This window comes from Varanus komodoensis, unplaced genomic scaffold, assembly GCF_004798865.1.
Source record: "Varanus komodoensis strain SLA01 unplaced genomic scaffold, ASM479886v1 scaffold14_1, whole genome shotgun sequence".
Taxonomy (NCBI): domain Eukaryota; kingdom Metazoa; phylum Chordata; class Lepidosauria; order Squamata; family Varanidae; genus Varanus; species Varanus komodoensis.
The window spans coordinates 15,969,701-15,988,600 of NW_025335438.1; the positions used below are offsets into that span (position 1 = coordinate 15,969,701).

The 18,900-nt window shown below is 42.1% G+C and overlaps 1 protein-coding gene across 2 annotated transcripts in view; it reads left to right on the forward strand.

Moving 5' to 3' along the window:
• Positions 1-15,010, forward strand: part of TOX (thymocyte selection associated high mobility group box) — a 257,804-nt gene extending 242,794 nt beyond the window's left edge. For both annotated transcript variants that reach the window (XM_044424442.1, XM_044424443.1), the window contains 2 exons: positions 11,450-11,601; positions 13,158-15,010. In XM_044424442.1, the coding sequence (XP_044280377.1) occupies positions 11,450-11,601; positions 13,158-13,194 (189 nt within the window). In that variant the 3' untranslated portion in view covers positions 13,195-15,010. The remainder of the gene's footprint in view (positions 1-11,449; positions 11,602-13,157) is intronic.
• Positions 15,011-18,900: the final 3,890 nt, after the last annotated feature.

Below are 18,900 nucleotides of genomic sequence, written 5' to 3' on the forward strand. Positions count from 1 at the left end.
TCGCTGATGCTTCTTGACCCACATATAGGTTTCTCAAGAGACAAGTAAGATGGTCTGGTACTCCCATCTCTTTAAGAACTTGCCACAATTTGTTGTGATCCACACAATCAAAGGCTTTAGCATAGTCCATGAAGCAGAAGTAGATGTTTTTCTGGAACTCCCTAGCTTTCTCCCTGATCCAGCGTATGTTGGCAATTTGATCTCTAGTTCCTCTCCTATTCGAAATCCTGCCTGTACTTCTGGTAGTTCTCGGTCCACATACTGCTGGAGCCCAGCTTGTAGGATTTTGAGCATCACTTTGCTAGCATGTGAAATGAGTGCAATGGTGCGGTAGTTTGAACATACTTTGGTATTGCCCTTCTTTGGGATCAGAATGTAAACTGACCTTTTCCAATCCTGTGGCCACTGTTGAGTTTTCCAAATTTGCTGGCATATTGAATGTAGCACTTTTACTGCATCGTCTTTTAAGATTTTGAATAGCTCAGCTGGAATACTGTCATCTCCACTAGATTTGTTGCTGCTCAGACTTCCTAAGGCCCATTTGACTTTACATTCCAGGATGTCTGGTCGAGGTCAGTGACGACCCCATCGTGGTTATCAGGGATGTTAAGCTCTTTCTTGTATAGTTCTGTGTAACCTTGCCACCTCTTCTTAATCTCTTCTGCCTCTTTTAGGTCCCTACCATTTTGGTCCTTTATCATGCCCATTTTTGCATGAAACGTTCCCTTCATATCTCCAATTTTCTTGAAGAGATCTCTGGTCCTCCCTATTCTATTGTTTTCTTCTATTTCTTTGCACTATTCATTTAAGAAGGCATTCTTATCTCTTCTAGCTTTTCTCAGGAATTCTGCATTCAATTGGGTGTATCTTTCTCCTTCTCCCTTGCCTTTCACTTCCCTTCCTTCCTCAGCCATTTGTAAAGCTTCCTCAGACAGCCATTTTGCTTTCTTGCATTTCTTTTTCTTTGGGATGGCTTTAGTTGCTACCTCTTGTACAATGTTGCGAACCTCCCTCCATAGTTCTTCAGGCACTCTGTCTATCAGATCTAATTCATTAAATCTATTTGTCACCTGTACTGTATATTCATCAGGGATATGATTTAGGTCATACCTGAGTGGCCTAGTGCTTTTCCCTACTTTCTTCAATTTAAGCCTACATTTTGCAACCAGAAGCTCATGATCTGAGCCACAGTCAGCTCCTGGTCTAGTTTTTACTGACTGTATAGAGCTTCTCCATCTTTGGCCTCAGAGCACAGAGTCAATCTGATTTCTGTGTTGACCATCTGGTGACTTCCATGTGTAGAGTCGTCTCTTGGGTTGTTGGAAAAGAGTGTTTGCTATGACCATCGTATACTCTTGACAAAATTCTACTAACCTCTGCCCTGCTTCATTTTGTACTCCAAGGCCAAACTTGCCTGTTATTCCAGTTATCTTTTGGCTTCCTACTTTAGCATTCCAATTCCCCATGATGATAAGGACATCATTATTTGGAGTTAATTCTAGAAGGTGTTGTAGGCCTTCATAGAACCGGTCAACTTCTGCCTCTTCAGCACCAGTGGTTGGGGCATAGACTTGGACTATTGCGATGTTGAATGGTTTTCCTTGGATTCGAACTGCGATCATTCTGTCATTTTGGAGATTGTATCCCCGTACTGCTTTTCCTACTCTTTTATTGAGTATGAAAGCTACTCCATTTCTTCTGAAGGATTCTTGCCCGCAGTAGTATACCTGATGGTCATCTGAATTAAATTCACCCATTCCTTTCCATTTTAGTTCACTGATTCCTAAGATGTCGATGTTCAGTCTTGTCATCTCTTGTTTGACCACATCCAGCTTGCCTTGATTCATGGATCTTACATTCCAGGTTCCTATGGAGTATAGATCTTTGCAGCATTGGACTTTTCTTTCACCTCCAGATACATCTGCAACTGAGTGTCCTTTCGGCTTTGACCCAGTCGCTGCATTCTTTCTGGCGCTACTAGTACTAGCCCTCCGCTCTTCCCCAGTAGCATATTGGACACCTTCCGTCCTGAGGGGCTCATCTTCTGGCGTCGTATCTTTTGCCTTTTGGTACTGTCCATGGGGTTTTCATGGCAAAGATACTGGAGTGGGTTGCTATTTCCTTCTCCAGTGGATCACGTTTTGTCAGAGCTCTCTGCTATGACCTGTCTGTCTTGGGTGGCCCTGCACGGCATAGCTCATAGCTTCATTGAGCTATGCAAGCCCCTTCACCATGACAAGGCAGTGATCCATGAAGAGGTTTGACAGGCTACTATCATACTGTAACCTAGTTGCTCCTAGAAAAAATGTCCAAGTTCTGGGCACTCGTTGCATTTTAGGGAATGCTTCGCAATGTTCCCAAAGTACTCCATGGAACTGTGAGTTATCTGAGAGCACAACTGGAGACTTGGGGAAATGAAGCTGTAAAGTCCCTGCACTTGTACAAACAAGTACATGGATATTTCACAACAAAATCATCTATAGGTTTATACGTTTTGCAAAGGGTCTGGTTGACCAGTAGGAAACAGGATGCTTATTTAAATAGTCTGTTGGGCTGACCCAACTGACTTCTCCCAGTTTAAAAAAAAACAGGCTAGATAGAAAGCATATATGCCAGGCCTATAGGTCAAATGGGTTAAGGAAATGCCTGTATGCCTAGGTCAAGCCACAGTTCACCCAGAATCTTAAAGGTCTACCTTGGGAATATCGCTTAATTCTCTCTGAGCTGCAATTAATGTCAATGTGTAGAATCTCATTTTAGATTTGGAACTGTAGAAGAATAATGATGCTTGATTCATAATCCATGTGAGTATTATGAGAAACATTTGTATTCTGAGTTATTTTGGCAACATTGCTATCTTAAACCTACTTCAAATAGCAATTTCAAGAGAGTGAATAAAAAGCACGGAGGAAAAGTTTTCTGCCACCAACCCCAAATTTGCTGCAAATGCCAATTCCTCTCTTTGCCTTGCAAATGGTCATTGTTTCTCTTGGAATGAAGTAAGAGAATGCTGTGTTTCTGTTCCAGGAGCATTTTGTGGGTAGGTGCTATTTATATATTATATATTATACAAATTATACATTCTTTGGAATGGCAATAAGTCCTTATCACTTTGGAATACATACATTGGGAAATTTATCCCTCCGTTTTTTTGTTTTTTGTTTTACTTTGATTTTCCTCTGTGACTACAGAGGAATTCTCCCAGCTCCACAGTAAACTGAGTTTCTGACCTTTCAACAGGATCTTCTGCAGACTCAAATATGAATAGAAGAACTTCACCGAATCTTTCTGTCATGCACACAGATGCCCATTATGCCCATTGTGCAAACAGTTGTGCAACAGGTTGCACAAGTGGAATGTATGACCATTTGTTTAATTTCACTTACACAAACATAACTTTAGTTGAATACTTTTCTTGCACATAATTAGGAACGAATTTCCACTAGCAAAATGACCTTTGCATTAACACAATGACACTGACCTTTTTCTTTTGTTCTGTCTTTTCAATTTGAAATTGATTAACCCCAGCACGGACTATATCAATTGCTAGCTTTTATTTGCTTATAAAATATATTACAAACTTATCTTTAGATCAGTCTCTGCTTAATGATGATGATGGAGTTGTTTGAGAAGGAGCTAGGAAATAATGAAAATTCAAGTTAATTTTCCATCATGTAATTTGATTTTTCTAATATTGACTAACTGCAAAAATCTGCATCCAATTTTATAATTATTTATTGGTAATGAACAGTATATGGATATATCAGTCTTATTAATTTTGTTTTAGGAAGTAATCTTAATTTGAGGTTCAAATTAGGCACTTCATTCTGCTTATGAACTATATGTTGGAGAATTAATTTCATGTGTAACTATAAAACATACAGTTCATATTGTCTTGTTGAATGAGTGAATCTGATGAATTTATTTAATAGCTGAACAAATCTAGTATTCAGTTAATTTATTGGATTAAACTGGGATGTATTTAATGAAGCTGTTTTATACTTATATCATCAGGTATTATATTGTACAAATACCTTGATTAACTAAGAGGAAATAAGAAAAGTGATACAGGTAATATTGTCCTGAGACTTCTGTGAGAGGACGGGATAAAAAAGCATTTAATAATAAATAAATGAATAAATAAATAAAAGCACTGGTAGAGGATGGAGAGGAAGGGGAGTGGGGCCAGAGAGGCTAGAGGAGCCAGGTGGAAGCAGACAGGCAGGGCCACCGGCCTGACAGATTGATAAGGCCGCGCTCAAGCACTGCCAGCCCTTTTGGCTCTGGCCTCTTTGCAGAGCAGCAGAGGCACAGGCTGGGAGAGAGTGCTGAGTGGCCAGGGGACTGGCGAAGGCAAGGTAGGAGCTGGGCAGGGGAGCAGAGGGCCAGGAGCAGCAGAGAGGAAGGGGGCGGGGCCAGAGTGGCTAGAGCGGCCAGGAGGAAGCGGACAAGCGGGGCCACCGGCCGGAGGGACTGAGAAGGCTGCACTCAGTCACTGCAAGCCCTTCTGGCTCTGGCCTCTTGGCAGAGCAGCAGAGGCACAGGCTGGGAGCGAGTGCTGAGTGGCCAGGGGACTGGCGAAGGCAAAGTAGGAGCTGGGCAGGGGAGCAGAGGGCCAGGAGCAGCGGAGAGGAAGGGGGCGGGGCCAGAGTGGCTAGAGCAGCCAGGAGGGAGCGGACAGGAGGAGCCACTGGCCTGAGGGACTGATAAGGCCACGCTCAGCCACGGCAAGCCCTTTTGGCTCTGGCCTCTTGGTGTCCTCCCTTGTCTGCGTCCCTTAGCTGCGGCCCGGGCTGAACAGGGACTCCCTTCCCTGGGACACAGAGGTTTGTTTGTTTGTTTGTTTGTTTGTTTGTTTGTTTTGTGCTGTGCTGTGCTTTGCCTTGCTTTGTTTTTCTTCCAATTTAAATTTAAGTTTATTTTATCCTTGTGTGTGTGTGCGAGTGGGTTTTTGTCTGGGAGAACTGGGTGGGTAAGAGGAACTGCAGGACAAACAAGGCAGGGGACCAAGGTAAGGTCTCGGAAGGGATCCCAATGGCAGACCAGGAGATGGCTTTGGCGGGAGTCACAGGTGTTGCTGTCTGCTGCGACAGCTGCAACATGTTCACCCTTCTCCCCCAGGAGAGGCAGGGTTACACTTGCCCTCGGTGCAAGATGGTGACCCTGCTAGAAGAGGAGATGAGGTGCCTGAGGGCTGAGAGAGCTCTCCAGGCCCCCCGGGAGCAGCCCCCCTCTGGACAGAGGGTTGAGGGAGAGGCCACGGGAGGAGCAGCCACGGAGATATGGAGGTATGTCACCCACAGGCACCAATCTGGAGCTGGGAAACAGGTTCTCTCCACTTGGGGAGGCTGGGGCTGATGAGGCCTCGGGGGATCAGCAGGACCCCCAACCTGGGACAACAAGCGGCAAGGGGGCTGCTGCAGGAGAGGCGAGGGCCAGGGCACAGCCACCCGCCACCACCAGGAAGACAAGGCGGCGGGTGATTGTTGCTGGGGACTCCCTGCTGAGGGGCACTGAGGCGGCGGTGTGCTGCCCCAACCTGGAGACAAGGGAGGTTTGCTGCGTGCCGGGCGCAAACATCCAGCATGTGAAGGACAGAGTGGAGCATCTTGTTCGCTCCGGGGGTCACCAGCCGCTCCTGGTGATCCATGTGGGCACAAATGATGTGGCCAGGCAGGGTGTGGTTGGGATCACCAGGGACTTTGAGGCCTTGGGGAAGAAACTCAGGGAGCTAAAGGCCCAAGTGGCCTTCTCGTCAATCTTATCAGTCTGGGGATTTGGGCCAGGAAGGGACAGGAGAGTCTCCGAGGTGAATGACTGGCTTAGGGTGTGGTGCCAGAAGGAACGCTTCGGGTTCCTCGACCACGGCACTTGGTTTCTTGCCAGTGGACTTCTGGCAAGGGATGGGTTACACCTCACGAGGATGGGGAAAAGGTCTTTTGGAGGTGCTCGAGCGAGCTTCGTCCGGAAGACTTTAAACTGAGCTGGGGGGGAGGGTTCAGGCCCCACAGAAACGTGTCTGCACTGGACGAGTGTGGGGAGAGGATCAGGGCTCTGGGAACAGGGTTTTAGAGGTACTGCAGGGACTGACAGGACTCCTACAGAGAGAGGCCAGGTATCAGGGAAGATGGGAGGAAGGAGGAGGCTGGGAACTCCAAGGAAAGGAAGTGGTGGGAAGGAGTTGAGGTGCATGTACACCAATGCTAGGAGCATGGGTAATAAGCAGGAAGAGCTTGAAGCTCTCCTGGGAATAGGTGGGTATGATCTGGTGGGAATCACAGAAACTTGGTGGGATGAAAGGCAAGTCTGGACGGTGAACATAGAAGGGTATCGCCTTTTTAGAAAGGACAGGAAGGGAAAGAGAGGTGTGAGCGTGGCTTTATATGTCAGGGAAGGGATAGGATGCAGTGAGATAGAATGCAGCACAGGTGGGGATTTGGTAGAGGCAGTCTGGGTGAAACTTAGGAGTTTTGATAGGGAAAGAGATCTGAGAGTGGGGGTATGTTATCGCCCTCCAGGTCACCTTGAGACCCTGGATGATGTCCTGACAGGCCAGATTCTAAGGATATCTAGGGGGAGAGACACAGTAATTATTGGAGATTTCAATCTCCGGATATTAGTTGGGAGACTCACTCGGAGGTGACAGCCAGGTCATGTCGCTTCCTAGAAGATATAGAGGGAGGATTTTTCACACAGAGAGTCCGAGAGGCAACGAGGAGGGGAAACATCCTTGTCTTGGTCTTGACCAATAGGGAGGAGCTGATAGATGAAGTACAGATTAGGGGACCTCTGGATGTGAGTGATCACTCCATACTTTGCTTTGAGATCAGGGGACTGGGGACATGCAACAGGCTGAGCACTAGAAGCTGGGACTTCAAGAGGGCCAACTTTGGCCAACTGAAGGCCAGACTAGGGAAAGTCTCCTGGGATAGTTTACTGGAAGGTAAGTGAGTTGAGGAGGGGTGGATGGCACTCAAAAGGGAGGTTTTGGAGGCGCAAGCCTTGATGATACCTGTAGTCAGTAAGGTGGGGAGGCAGAGGAGAGTGCTGCCATGGATGCGAAAGGAGGTGATTAGAGGGATTAGACAAAAGAGGAATCTATGCAGGAAATGGGTACTGGGGCAAATAGACAAAAGGCGCCAGGCCCTGACGGGTTACAGCCGAGAGTACTTAGAGAGTTGGCAGGGGTTCTCTCACACCTGCTGGCCTCCATTTTTGAGGCCTCGTGGAGTACGGGTGAAATTCAAGAAGACTGGAGGGTGGCGTAAGTGGTCCCAATTTTCAAAAAGGGTGGTAGAAGGGACATGGGGAATTATAGACCTGTTAGCCTTACGTCCATTGTAGGAAAAACAATGGAAAGGCTCATAATAGAGAGAGATCTAGTGATGCCAGACAGGGAAGGGAAGCTGACAGCCACACAACACGGCTTCCGCAAAAACAGGTCCTGCCAGACAAATCTTGTGGAATTCTATGACAAGGTTTTGAGATGGCTAGATGGAGGGGATGCAGTGGATGTGGTATACCTGGATTTCAGCAAGGCCTTTGACAAAGTGACCCATGATATCCTGGTGGAGAACCTGAGGAGTTTTGGGATACACCAAAACACTGTCCGGTGGATTAGGGCATGGTTGACTGACCGAAAGCAGAAGGTAACCATTAGTGGGGAATCATCGGGATGGTGGCCAGTGACAAGCGGGGTCCCCCAGGGCTGTGTCCTGGGGCCAATCCTGTTTAATCTTTTCATTAATATCATGGAAGAAGGGGTGAACAGTCTGCTGATCAAATTCGCAGAAGACACTAAAATTGGAGCAGTGGCCACAACTGAGGAGCAGGTATTCCAGATCCAAAAGGATCTGGACAGACTATGGAAGTGGGCAGGAGACAACAGGATGGCGTTCAATATGGATAAGCGCAAGGTCTTGCACTTGGGGCATAGGAATAGCTGTCATAAGTACAGGTTAGGTGACAAGTGGCTGGAGAGCAGCACTTGTGAAAGGGACCTCGGGGTACTGGTGGACTGCAGGCTAAACATGAGTCAGCAGTGTGATGCGGTGGTCAAGAGGACGAACGCCACCCTTGGTTGCATACCCAGAAGTGTGGCTTCTAGATCAAGAGAGGTATTACTACCACTCTATATGACTCTGGTGCACCCGCAACTGGAGTATTGTGCTCAGTTTTGGGCCCCTCATTACAGAAAGGATATAGCCAGGTTAGTCAGTGCAGCGTAGGGCCACAAGGTTGGTGGCCGGTTTGCAGGGGATGGGGTATGAGGCGAGACTGAGGGAACTGGGTCTCTTCAGCCTGGAGAAGAGGAGGCTCAGAGGGGATATGTTGGCAACATACAGGTATGTGAGGGGATGTCACATGGAGATGGGTAGAGACCTTTTCTCCCCTGCAGAGGAAGGCAGGATGTGCTCCAATGGAGCAAAGTTCAGGGAGCCAAGGTTCCATTTGGATGCCAGGAAGCATTTCTTGACAGTTAGGACCCCAAGGGTGTGGAATGAGCTTTCACGAGAGGTCGTTGAGGCCCCATTGGTGCAGGTGTTCAAGGATAGGCTGGACGTGCACATGGTGGGCATGTCGTGAGTGGAGCCGGCAGGTGCTGGAGGTCAGACTAGATGGCCCGGGAGGCCCCTTCTGACTCGCTCTGTTTCTATGTTTTGAGAAATTTATCGAATATCTCAATAAACAAGTTTTGATAACTGCCTTTTCTGATAAAATATTTCCTAGGAAATAGCACAGATACAAAAAAACCACAACAAAAGAAAACAGGCTAAATAACTTCATTTCAGTGGCACAGTCCTGTAAGTTTTGTGTTGTTGTTTTTTTTAAGAGGGTCAAAGGAGATGGATATCAAATAAGGAAATAAATACAGAAATATCATTGAAAAAGCATAAAAATTGATGCATGGATTATTGAAAGGTACTAAAAACTAGATAAATTAGAAGAAAGTAAGAAACAAAACAAAATTAAGTTGGAGGGAATGAAAATTGTGAAATCAATAACAACAATAGAAGAGAAGATGGACCATCAAAGAAATAAACAATCAGGTTTCATAAAATTATGAGCAAAGAGTTTCAGATTCTCTACCTAAACCATGAAATATATGACGAGGTATTTTGATGCACCAGAAATATGGGGAAAGGCTAAAATGCATGTTTTTCCATCATCTGAAAAATCTCCTGCATTAACATTGTAACAACTGAGATTGCTTTTTAATCAAGACTTTAAGGGTGCAACACAGTGGCCTGATGACATTGTTGGGGGAAAGTCATCAGCTTATTCAGAATCCCAGCCCTGAGGCTCCAGCCTCATGCTCCTCACAGCCATGCTAGTTGCCTCTCTAAAGATTGAAAGCAGCTTGAAGAAGAGGATAAAGGGCATGCCCGAGGTGGAGAGGGAAGGAAGCTGGTGGTAACACCTCTACTGCAACTATATGGTACCACAGCCTCCTTCCTTCCTCTTCTCCATTTTTTATCAAGATGAAGTGCAAGCTGTAAAGCATAATAACAGAGCAGATGGCCACTGCACACCTAGTACTGTGCATGGAATAAATGTAAGCCTTCAACTTCAGGGGATTCTGTTGTTGTTGTTGTTGTTGGAGGGTCCTAGACCAGTGATGGCGAACCTTTTAGAGATCGAGTACCCAAACTGCAACCCAAAACCCACTTATTTATCGCAAAGTGCCAACAGTGCAATAAAACATGAATACTGAGGTTTTCGTTTAGAAAAAACAACTAAATATGATGCTGCAGATTCAAATATGCCAGGGGGACAGCACAACATTAAAAGAATCTCAGTCTCTTAATTAGAACATCTCTTTGCTAAATCTTAGATATTAAATTTCAATTTTTCATAAGAAAACTCAAAACTAAAATCTTGTGTTAATAAAAATGAATGTGTTAAAATTCACAGCCAGTCCAAGCAAATACATATATTTGGAAAAGCTCAGATGAGCCGTGTGCTGTTATCCGATGCTTGGCTGCTGGGGCGATGCTGGGGTGACTTGGCTTGCGTGCCCGCTGCAGCACGCGTGCCACAGGTTCACTACCACTGTCCTAGACCCTTCTTGTGTGTACGGAAAGAAAACTTAAATTTGGTAACAGCATTTACTACCATGAAAGCAACAGACTCTTAGAACAGTGATAGGGAAGTTTCTAGCCATTCAAATGTTGTTAAATTGTAACTTGCATCATCCATAGATGATTGGCTGTGCCATGTTTCCCATCACTCTACTATAAGGACGATATCAAGAGTAGGTAATCAAATATTTTGGCCTGCTACTCCAGCCAGCATGGCCAATGGCTAGGACTATGGGCAACTGGTTGCCTGTTCCTGAATGACATCGTAGGTCTACTTCTGTTTAATACTAGAATGATGAGTGCATCCAAGTTATAATTTACTCCACATTGTTGAACAGGGTTAATCTTGTGAGCAGGGTAGCAAAAGCTTATTAAACCTGCTCGATGTATGTTAACTGTAGCTGTTATTCAGAAACGTCTTCACTCCAACTAGGCATTTATTATATCTGACAAATGAAAATTTTTGCAAAAATATACATTTCCAAGGCTGTACTCGACCAAATTAAACCTTTACTTTAGGTATTGTATCTTCTTTTGATATATTTGGCAAGTATATTTCTTTAGACTGATCTAGCCTGTTTACTTCAGGCAGGCATTAGATGGTTTATTGCAGTGCACTTATAAAGGGCTCCTAACCATTCAGTGCAGTCTTTGTTTATTTAAGCTAAGTACTGTATGGAAAATCAATGCATACTATTCTTGAAAATCTGATCAGCTCTGCTGATTTTGGCAAACAACATTTAAACGCGCTCACTCCTGGCTGAAAACAAGAGCAAATTGGAGGCAGCAGGGGAAGAGGTGCTGCTTTTTGCTACATTAGTCCAACAACTGTTAAAAAGCTTTAGTTGTTTTTTTTTTCTGTGTGTAGTTGAGAAAGAAGTGCAAATAAAAGAAGCAGCAGATGGTCCTTTTGTGACTGAACCAAATAAAAGGGGTATGAGAACAATAATTGTGAATAGGTGTAGTCTAATAAAACACTCAGCCACCTGCTGCCTGCACCCTTCAAAAAGATTCTGTTGCATATTCTTGGAATTAACTAATAGTGTATCCTTGAGTTGAATCGAAATACGAGCTTTAAGAAATACACAGACCTTTCTTTTATTTTTCCATGTTGAATGAGTTGTTTTTCATGGCTTTAAAATGTCTCTGTTCTTTGTCTCAGTGTTGTTCATGATTGCATTGTGTTCTCCAGCATTCCTCCTCAATCAATTAAAATTATTGTTTGAAACAGCACAAGCATCCTTCTATTTTTCCTTATGCTTCTAGTTTAAGAACGCAAACATACAACTTGGTACTTTGTCAAGTCTTTCAGTTAAGAGGTTAACTTGGCCGATCAAATCTTATTTTCAATTCATTTCTTGTTTTAGGGTTTTACTCTCCAGCCTGATTACCAGAATATTATCAATCCAACATCTACAGCTGCACAAGTTGTTACCCAAGCAATGGAGTATGTTCGTTCAGGGTGCAGAAATCCCCCAGCACAGAGTGTGGACTGGAATAATGATTACTGCAGTAATGGGTGAGTGGCCAAAGAATGCCACCTTGTGTCAAGTAATATTTATGACAAAAGCTGGGCAGCAAATATTGTATCCATTTTTTACGCTTACTGTCAAGAAGAAATTACAAGGTTCGGATGTATCTGCCTACTACTAACTCTGTAGTGAAAAAAATAATAAGCAAGTAATGAGTTGCTCTATATATTGGGCAACTATGTTTTACTATTGGGAATGTTATTTAACATTTAACACAGGCAGCAGTGCTGCACATACTTAATTTCAAATAACTTTCCATAAAATCAATAATAGAAATGGAAAATTGTGTCCAATCAAAAGAAGGTGGTATTAATTTGTTGACCATAATGTATGGACTAGTTTACCTATAAATCAGGGTGTACATAGCCTATAGAGCTCTTGGGCCTTGTGATAGAATTTGAGCTAATTAATCTTGAGCAGAAAAAGATTTAGAAATATATAGGAATTGCATTTCACCTTAATGGTGTGGTTTTTGATTCATGATTAAGTAAGAACAGTTACTACAGGGAGAGGCAAAATTAAATAAAATTCTAGTTTTATAGTACTGGAATATGTAGGCTAACTGACTTTACTGAAAAAAATCCTCCATCTGTCTAAGAGAAGGGCCCATTTTTGTATGCTCTTGTGCCCTAACCAAGCAAATATACTTTCATTAAATCAACTTGTGTTCATGAGTCACCATGTGCCTTTATGTTCAAAGGCTATGATTTGGGTAGGATGGAGCAGCCATATGACAGAGGGGGATGGGGATGAGGATGTGTGGGGAGGCTTTCTGAGGTTCGATATACCTGCACACCTTACCAGGCATTGATTGCTATCCTTAATCTGAAGCTAAGGAACTTTGGTACCAAGCCTCCTTCACGTACAGTAAGCTCTGCCACTCTGAACCTTGTGTACAGAATATTCCTTGTCAGCTATGTAGGAGAGGACTCCTTGGGACCTTTATATTTCTTTTGGAAAATTACAAATTCTGAGGAGCCAACCACTGTACATTTAACCCATCAGAAACCCAAATCTCTGTGTACAGTCTAAGGTGCAGAGGATCCTTCCCACTGATTTCTTCTTTCTAATGCAGCACTAATCTTCACTGTTCTGGAGCATCCCTCAACCCTTGGGAGTGAGTTTAGGGATAGGGGAAGGGCATTTGGCGTGGCTGCATACATTCCATAAGTATCTGTCTTGGGGTGTTCTGTGCACTATCAAATTGACTCTTGCAACCCTGTTCTGCCTAGTATTCAGTAGCAGCTGGGAGACCTGGGAGAAACATACTTTCTCTGCAGCCAAGAATTGCAACTTTACTGCTAGTACATTCATAATATTTCATTATCTCTGATAATGACTTTACAGAGTTGTGAACTTTTTGCACAAGCAGAACAGAAATAAAACTTCCACCAAAGGTCAGAGGAAATTTCAGCTGTACACATGTTATATTTGAGTGTGAGATATAAAAACACTGATTTTCAAATGTATTACTTTGGAATATTAACAATTAGTGTTGTTCTCCTGTCCCCCCCCCCCCATCCCCATATTTCTTCCCAAACAGGGCAATGCAGAGGGACAAAGCATTGTACCTTACCTGAAAATGTCTCAGTAAAGCGCCTCTTCTTTCCACTGAGGAATGCAGGGAAGTCTTTTCATCCTGGATTGCTTTACATGGTCAAGGCAGTTCTGCATTTATTTAGAAATTATAAGTTGCTAAGCACTTAGGACTTATTTGAGCTGGTGGGTCATTCACTCTGGGAAAAAGTAGTCTTGCTCCTTCCTCCACCCCTCCTTTCTTTTTCTTCCTCCTTCAACATCCTTTAATGGACATTGCTTTTCTTCTTTCCTTAAGGAAGGAGGCTTGGACCATTCAGATTTTATGTTGGTTTTTATTTTTGCTGTGAAGTGCTGCGCTAGTAACTGCCTTAGCAACTGTAGATGTCTTGGATATAAGTCCTGGATTTTCCATTGGTTTTCATAATGGGTGTTTATATGAAACTACTAAAGACTTTTTAAATGGCTTGATGTAGCAGTCATAGCAAGTTTGTAAATAGCATCTATGTTACACTCTCCTAGAGTATAAAATGTGAATGTTTTTGTAGCTACTTGTAATTTGAAACTGGCTCATTCCAGTTTATTGATTTCACAAAGGGGGTTAAATTGGCGAACATTCATATTTTTACTTCATTTTTAAGCAACTGACTAATAGTTCTATATTTTCAAACTCTTTGAAAGAAAAAAGGGAAAACTATTCCCAGATGAATTTAATTAAGTGGAAATTGGCTTTGTGTCATTAGTTATACAAAAAAAGTCTAGCGTTGGGAAAAGAGCAAACACATTTATTTTGTACTGCCTAAAACTGCTTTTTTATCACTTTATGTGTAACAGTTAGTAAACATCATTTACGTCCTCTTATGTATAAAACTGCCAAATGCTTTCTTGATATTTTATTAGATGCAGTAACAGATTGGAAACAGCTAAATTATAACCTTTACATATGGCTATGTATTATTGTTTCTTCATACTGTGTCTGTATTTAATCTTTTTTTATGGAAGCTGTTGCGCCTATTTATGAAATAATAAATATAGGTGTTTGTAAGTAAATTGGTTAGCATCTTAAGGAGGATTTTTTAAACTACTTTTGTTGGCATCAATGTATTTGCTGCTGGTGTGAATACTATGAGTTTTTACAGTGATATGAATAAAGCCAAATTAGCTTTATCTGGCAAAAAACAAAGATAATCAGCATTTATTCTGCACTCCATATGTTGATCTAAAACCAAAAGGGAAAAAAAAGAGAGGGGAGCTGAATCCCTCTTGCTCTGGTCAAATGCTTTTCGAGTAACTTGATTTAAATAACATTAGTGATGTTTAATTAAAGTACCTAAAATACATCAAATGTCTGATGTGCACAGGGCCTTCCCCATTCTCTTCTGTGAAGGGAAGCTTTCTGCACATGCACATGGTTTGTGTTACAGGCACACATCATTCCTCTGCTTGCAGAGAAAAGCAGAGAAGTCTCTGCATCTATGCAGCTCCATGTAATCCACTGCCTGTATAACCACTTTGTGAAAGAATGCCTTTGATGTTCAAAAACATCTTCCCAAAAGTGAAGTAGAATTATAATGGAAAACCAAAACGTAAAGTAACCAAAAATGCTTCAGTTATGAAGGCAAAAAGGGCTATGTCATTAACTTTATAAGTAGGAAGTAGCAAAAATGGTAACTTCAGTGCTTCCTTATTAAACACCGATTGGTCTAAGAGTAGAATAGTGAATGAAAAAAGCCAAACGTTTTAGGCCATGGATAGTTCAGAACAACCAATTATATAAGTCGACCCAGAATGATACAAGCCATGATTCTTCAAATCAGAGTGAGCCTACCTAGGACAGGATAAGTATCATTTATTTGTAAGCTGCCCCGAGGCTTAGGCGAATGGAGCGGGATATAAGTCTGCTAAATAAATAAATAAATAAATAAAATAGGTGTCCTAAATACCTTCAGTTCCCCCATATATGTATTTAATAAGTATGGACAGAAGCCTGCTTCGGGCATCCAGTGCTAACTGCCAGCACTCTTCTTTTTTGGAATCTACCTAAAGTCTACCCTCTCCTCATCCCAAATGGGCACCAGAATATATACTGTGCAGGTCTGTTCTCTTCATTCTCATTTCCTTTTGCTCATTTTCTCCAGACTATGAGCTCTGCAAGGCATAGCATCTTGCAGCATTTGAGGACATTTACAATAGTTTTTTTGTCTTCAGAGATGCTCACCACGGCAAAGGTTTAGAACCCTTCCACTGATCAAATTGATAATAAATTGACTTCTGTTTCACATGAAAAGAATTGTATGAATCCAATTTTTAAAATGTAAAATGCCTAAAAAGTATAGCATTTGCTTTGAAATAAAATTAAGCAATGTACAAACTTGAATCACTTGAGCATGTAATAACTAACAAATTACGCAGATCAGATGTGATTATTCAAGTGGCTGTAGCTGAGTTCTAATTTTCTTGTCTTGAATCCATATAGGTATTTCTGATTACATTCAGTTTATTATCTTTTGTTGAGTACTTTAGAAATATGCCAGCATTAACAATTAGCTAATTAATTTTCTATTAATTCTGTTATGATAAAACTTCATTTCCAGCTCAAATTAATGCTATAAAATGAGCATGCAATTAGTGTTTATGGGAATCAGCTTTAAGGGGATTTGATAGAAAAGTGTTGTATCATCAACATCTTTTCTAGAGAGGCTGTACTGTCACCATTTACCATTTATTAATTTTAGTAGCCAACCAAGATTCAAACTAGAAGCAAATATTAATGTCAATAAAATGTATGTCATAAATAAACTGCTTGTGTGCAGAGGTCTTACTGTTTGAATATCTACTGCTATCTAAATGCTCACACCTATACAATGTTTGAAGGTATTTTAAGTGTTCTTCCACAGAGCAAAAGGCATTATTTCAGTGCATGAATCGCTGGTTTGCAGAACAAGTTCCAAGTTCTGTGGAAGCTCTCTGTCATCAGAATAGTAGGGTGTGCTATTTCACAATAGGACTGCTAACTGAAGATCAAAATAGCCACCGAAGAAAGAAGAGTGGTTGTATACCTGACAAGAGAGATCAACTACAGTTATTAATTCCTGCATGCGCCATTTAAAAATCAAACTGACAGAGAAATCCTATGCTTGTCTAGTCAGAAAGGATTACTTACAGGTAAGTGTCTATTTGGCTGAAGTAAAAGGGCATCTCCACATCAGCTAATTCAAATATACTATCTTTAAGTATTTTAGGGTTTGTATCTGTATCTGTAATGAAAAATATGGATACAATTTTTTTACCCATTGTTCATGCTAAATACCACACTGCTAGTTAAATGGAGTAGACAATTTTATCTGGGTTTTAGACCCTGTAAGCTCACCAGATGACTTTGGGCCAGTCACAGCCTTTCAGTCTAAGATGGTTGCTAGGATAAAATGGGGAGAAAGACCACATAAGCTGCCTTGGTTCCTTGCAAGAGAAAAAAATGGTGGCAGATAAATGCAGCAACAGAGAAACCTTTTGTTGGTTTGTTTATTTTAGGCAAGAGTTAGCAACTTGTGGCCCAGGGCACTCGTAGCCTTCAAAGGCCATTGCTGCAGTCTCTCCCTGTATGGTCTAACCACTATCACAGCCTTGAAACCCCTCTGTCACTGGGCCACTGCTCATTCTCAGGGCCGTCTTAACAGCATTATGGGCCCCGGGCAAAGCAGTGTACTGGGGCCCCTACGACAACTACAACTACTGTTAATTTTGGAAGTTTTCCAATTTTCCAAGGGTTAACATACACAGATTAGTATGGGGCCCACGGGCCAGTGCCCATCGGGCCCATGCGTTAAGATGGCCCTGCTCATTCTTCCTTTTACACATATTCCAGGGTATTATTTCATAGTGAATTTTTATGGTCTTTCCAAAATAATGACACCTGACCAGAAGAAGACATTTGTAAACCAGCTATCAAGATGAAATTACAGTGTGTGTTATTAACCTTGACAATATGAAATTTAGGAGCTGTCCATGCAATATCCTGTCAACAATGTAGCAGCACATATAGTTAATTTTTCCAGTGGTAGAATGGGCATAAAAAGGGGCAGAAAAGGGGCACACAATTGTAGCAAAGTGTTTCATCAAAGTTCATCACTTCTCATGGATCCAATCTTCTTGCATGACACAATCTATTATTTGCTTATTTGCTGCAAGATAGAGTCTAGACAGCCATAGCATAGTTTGGAGTCCCAGTTCCAATCCTGAACACCCATGCCAAGGTCAAAGCTGGGACTCTGGATTTGGAGCACCTTTAACTCACCACCCACACTGCCAGCATGGAAAGAACTGTGCCCTGAAATCAGAAGAGCACAGGTGGGCTTTTGCAGGCAGGAAGGGGAAGAAGATGGTACTGCCAGCATGGTTTTCCAGCAGTGCCTCAGCGTTAGGACCTTCTCCATGCTCCTTACATCTTCCAAAGGATGCCTATAATCCTCTGAGTTTCAGGCATTAGATTGAATGGTGCCCTGAGGATGCTAAATTGGAAGTGAAATGTAGTCCTTCTATAAAACTAGAAAATTCCTCAAACTGCTGGTAACATTTTGGTCTGAGACTTGGTTGCTGAATGCAACCTACTGCCTAAGGCACATCAGCATAAATGTATATCAACAGCAACCACATTTTTCCTTCACAATATACTACAATGGAAAAGAGGTCTGAAAACATACAAATTGAGTTGTAAAATACAAAGGACAACATGCAAATAAAACCCCTACAATCTCTTGCAGAATACCTAACAAGGCTTACTTGAAGCCAAGCAATCATTGCACTGCTGGACAAAAAAAGAGAGATTAATTTTGCAATGATTAGCATTTATTTGCTATTTGCTAGGGCTTCTCACATGCACATGCAAACATCTTCCTACAAGCTACTTTTGAAAATCCTATGTATCCTTCCCTGGAATCAAGCCTCATTAGATACTGAGGGACTTATGTCCATGTAAGTATGCATTGGATTACACAGCTTGCCAAGAGACAAGGAAAAAATAAGCCTATAGCTTATACAACCATGTTTGGATCCCAGACATCTGCTTTATTCTTAGATCTGCAGTTTGTCTCAGTGGTAAAGTTAAACACAGTTAAACATTGGTAAAATTAATGCAATACCAGCACACAGTGTTTAAGAGTCACATGCAGGTCATTAATAAACATATCCATTATGTCATGGGTCAGTGAAACTAAGATCCATAGTTTGTTGAAGTTACGCAATGTAAAACACAGTTTCACATCAAGACTAAGCAATCACAGAGATTCCAAAGTCAAACATCAGCAGTGAAAGAATAATGCTCTACTGTGACTAAATGTCAATATAAATAGCAATGTGTTACAATTAAAGTTGATTTGGCCTTTCCAATAGAACTCTGATTTTCTGGGATTAATCTCGACCTTTTCAAGTTGCATCAGGCTGAAATAAGTTGTCAGAACAGATGTGAATTTTATTTGCAAAGAACAATGGTAATGTAACCCTTACAGAACCAGTTTTCTCCAGATTGCCTGGCAGATGAATGTCTAGGTCACAGACGTTTTGATAATGTGATCATGAAACAAAACCCATGTCAAATTATTAACACGTTCATTTTCGTAAAGGAAAGATATACTGTGGATGTGTTTACCTTGGATGACTGCTTGCATAGCACAAAATATTTTCCATGGATCAGCATGGCCAAGGTTTGCAACCTTGCAGCTCTTCATAATATGGCAGAAAGCAAGAAAAGGCCA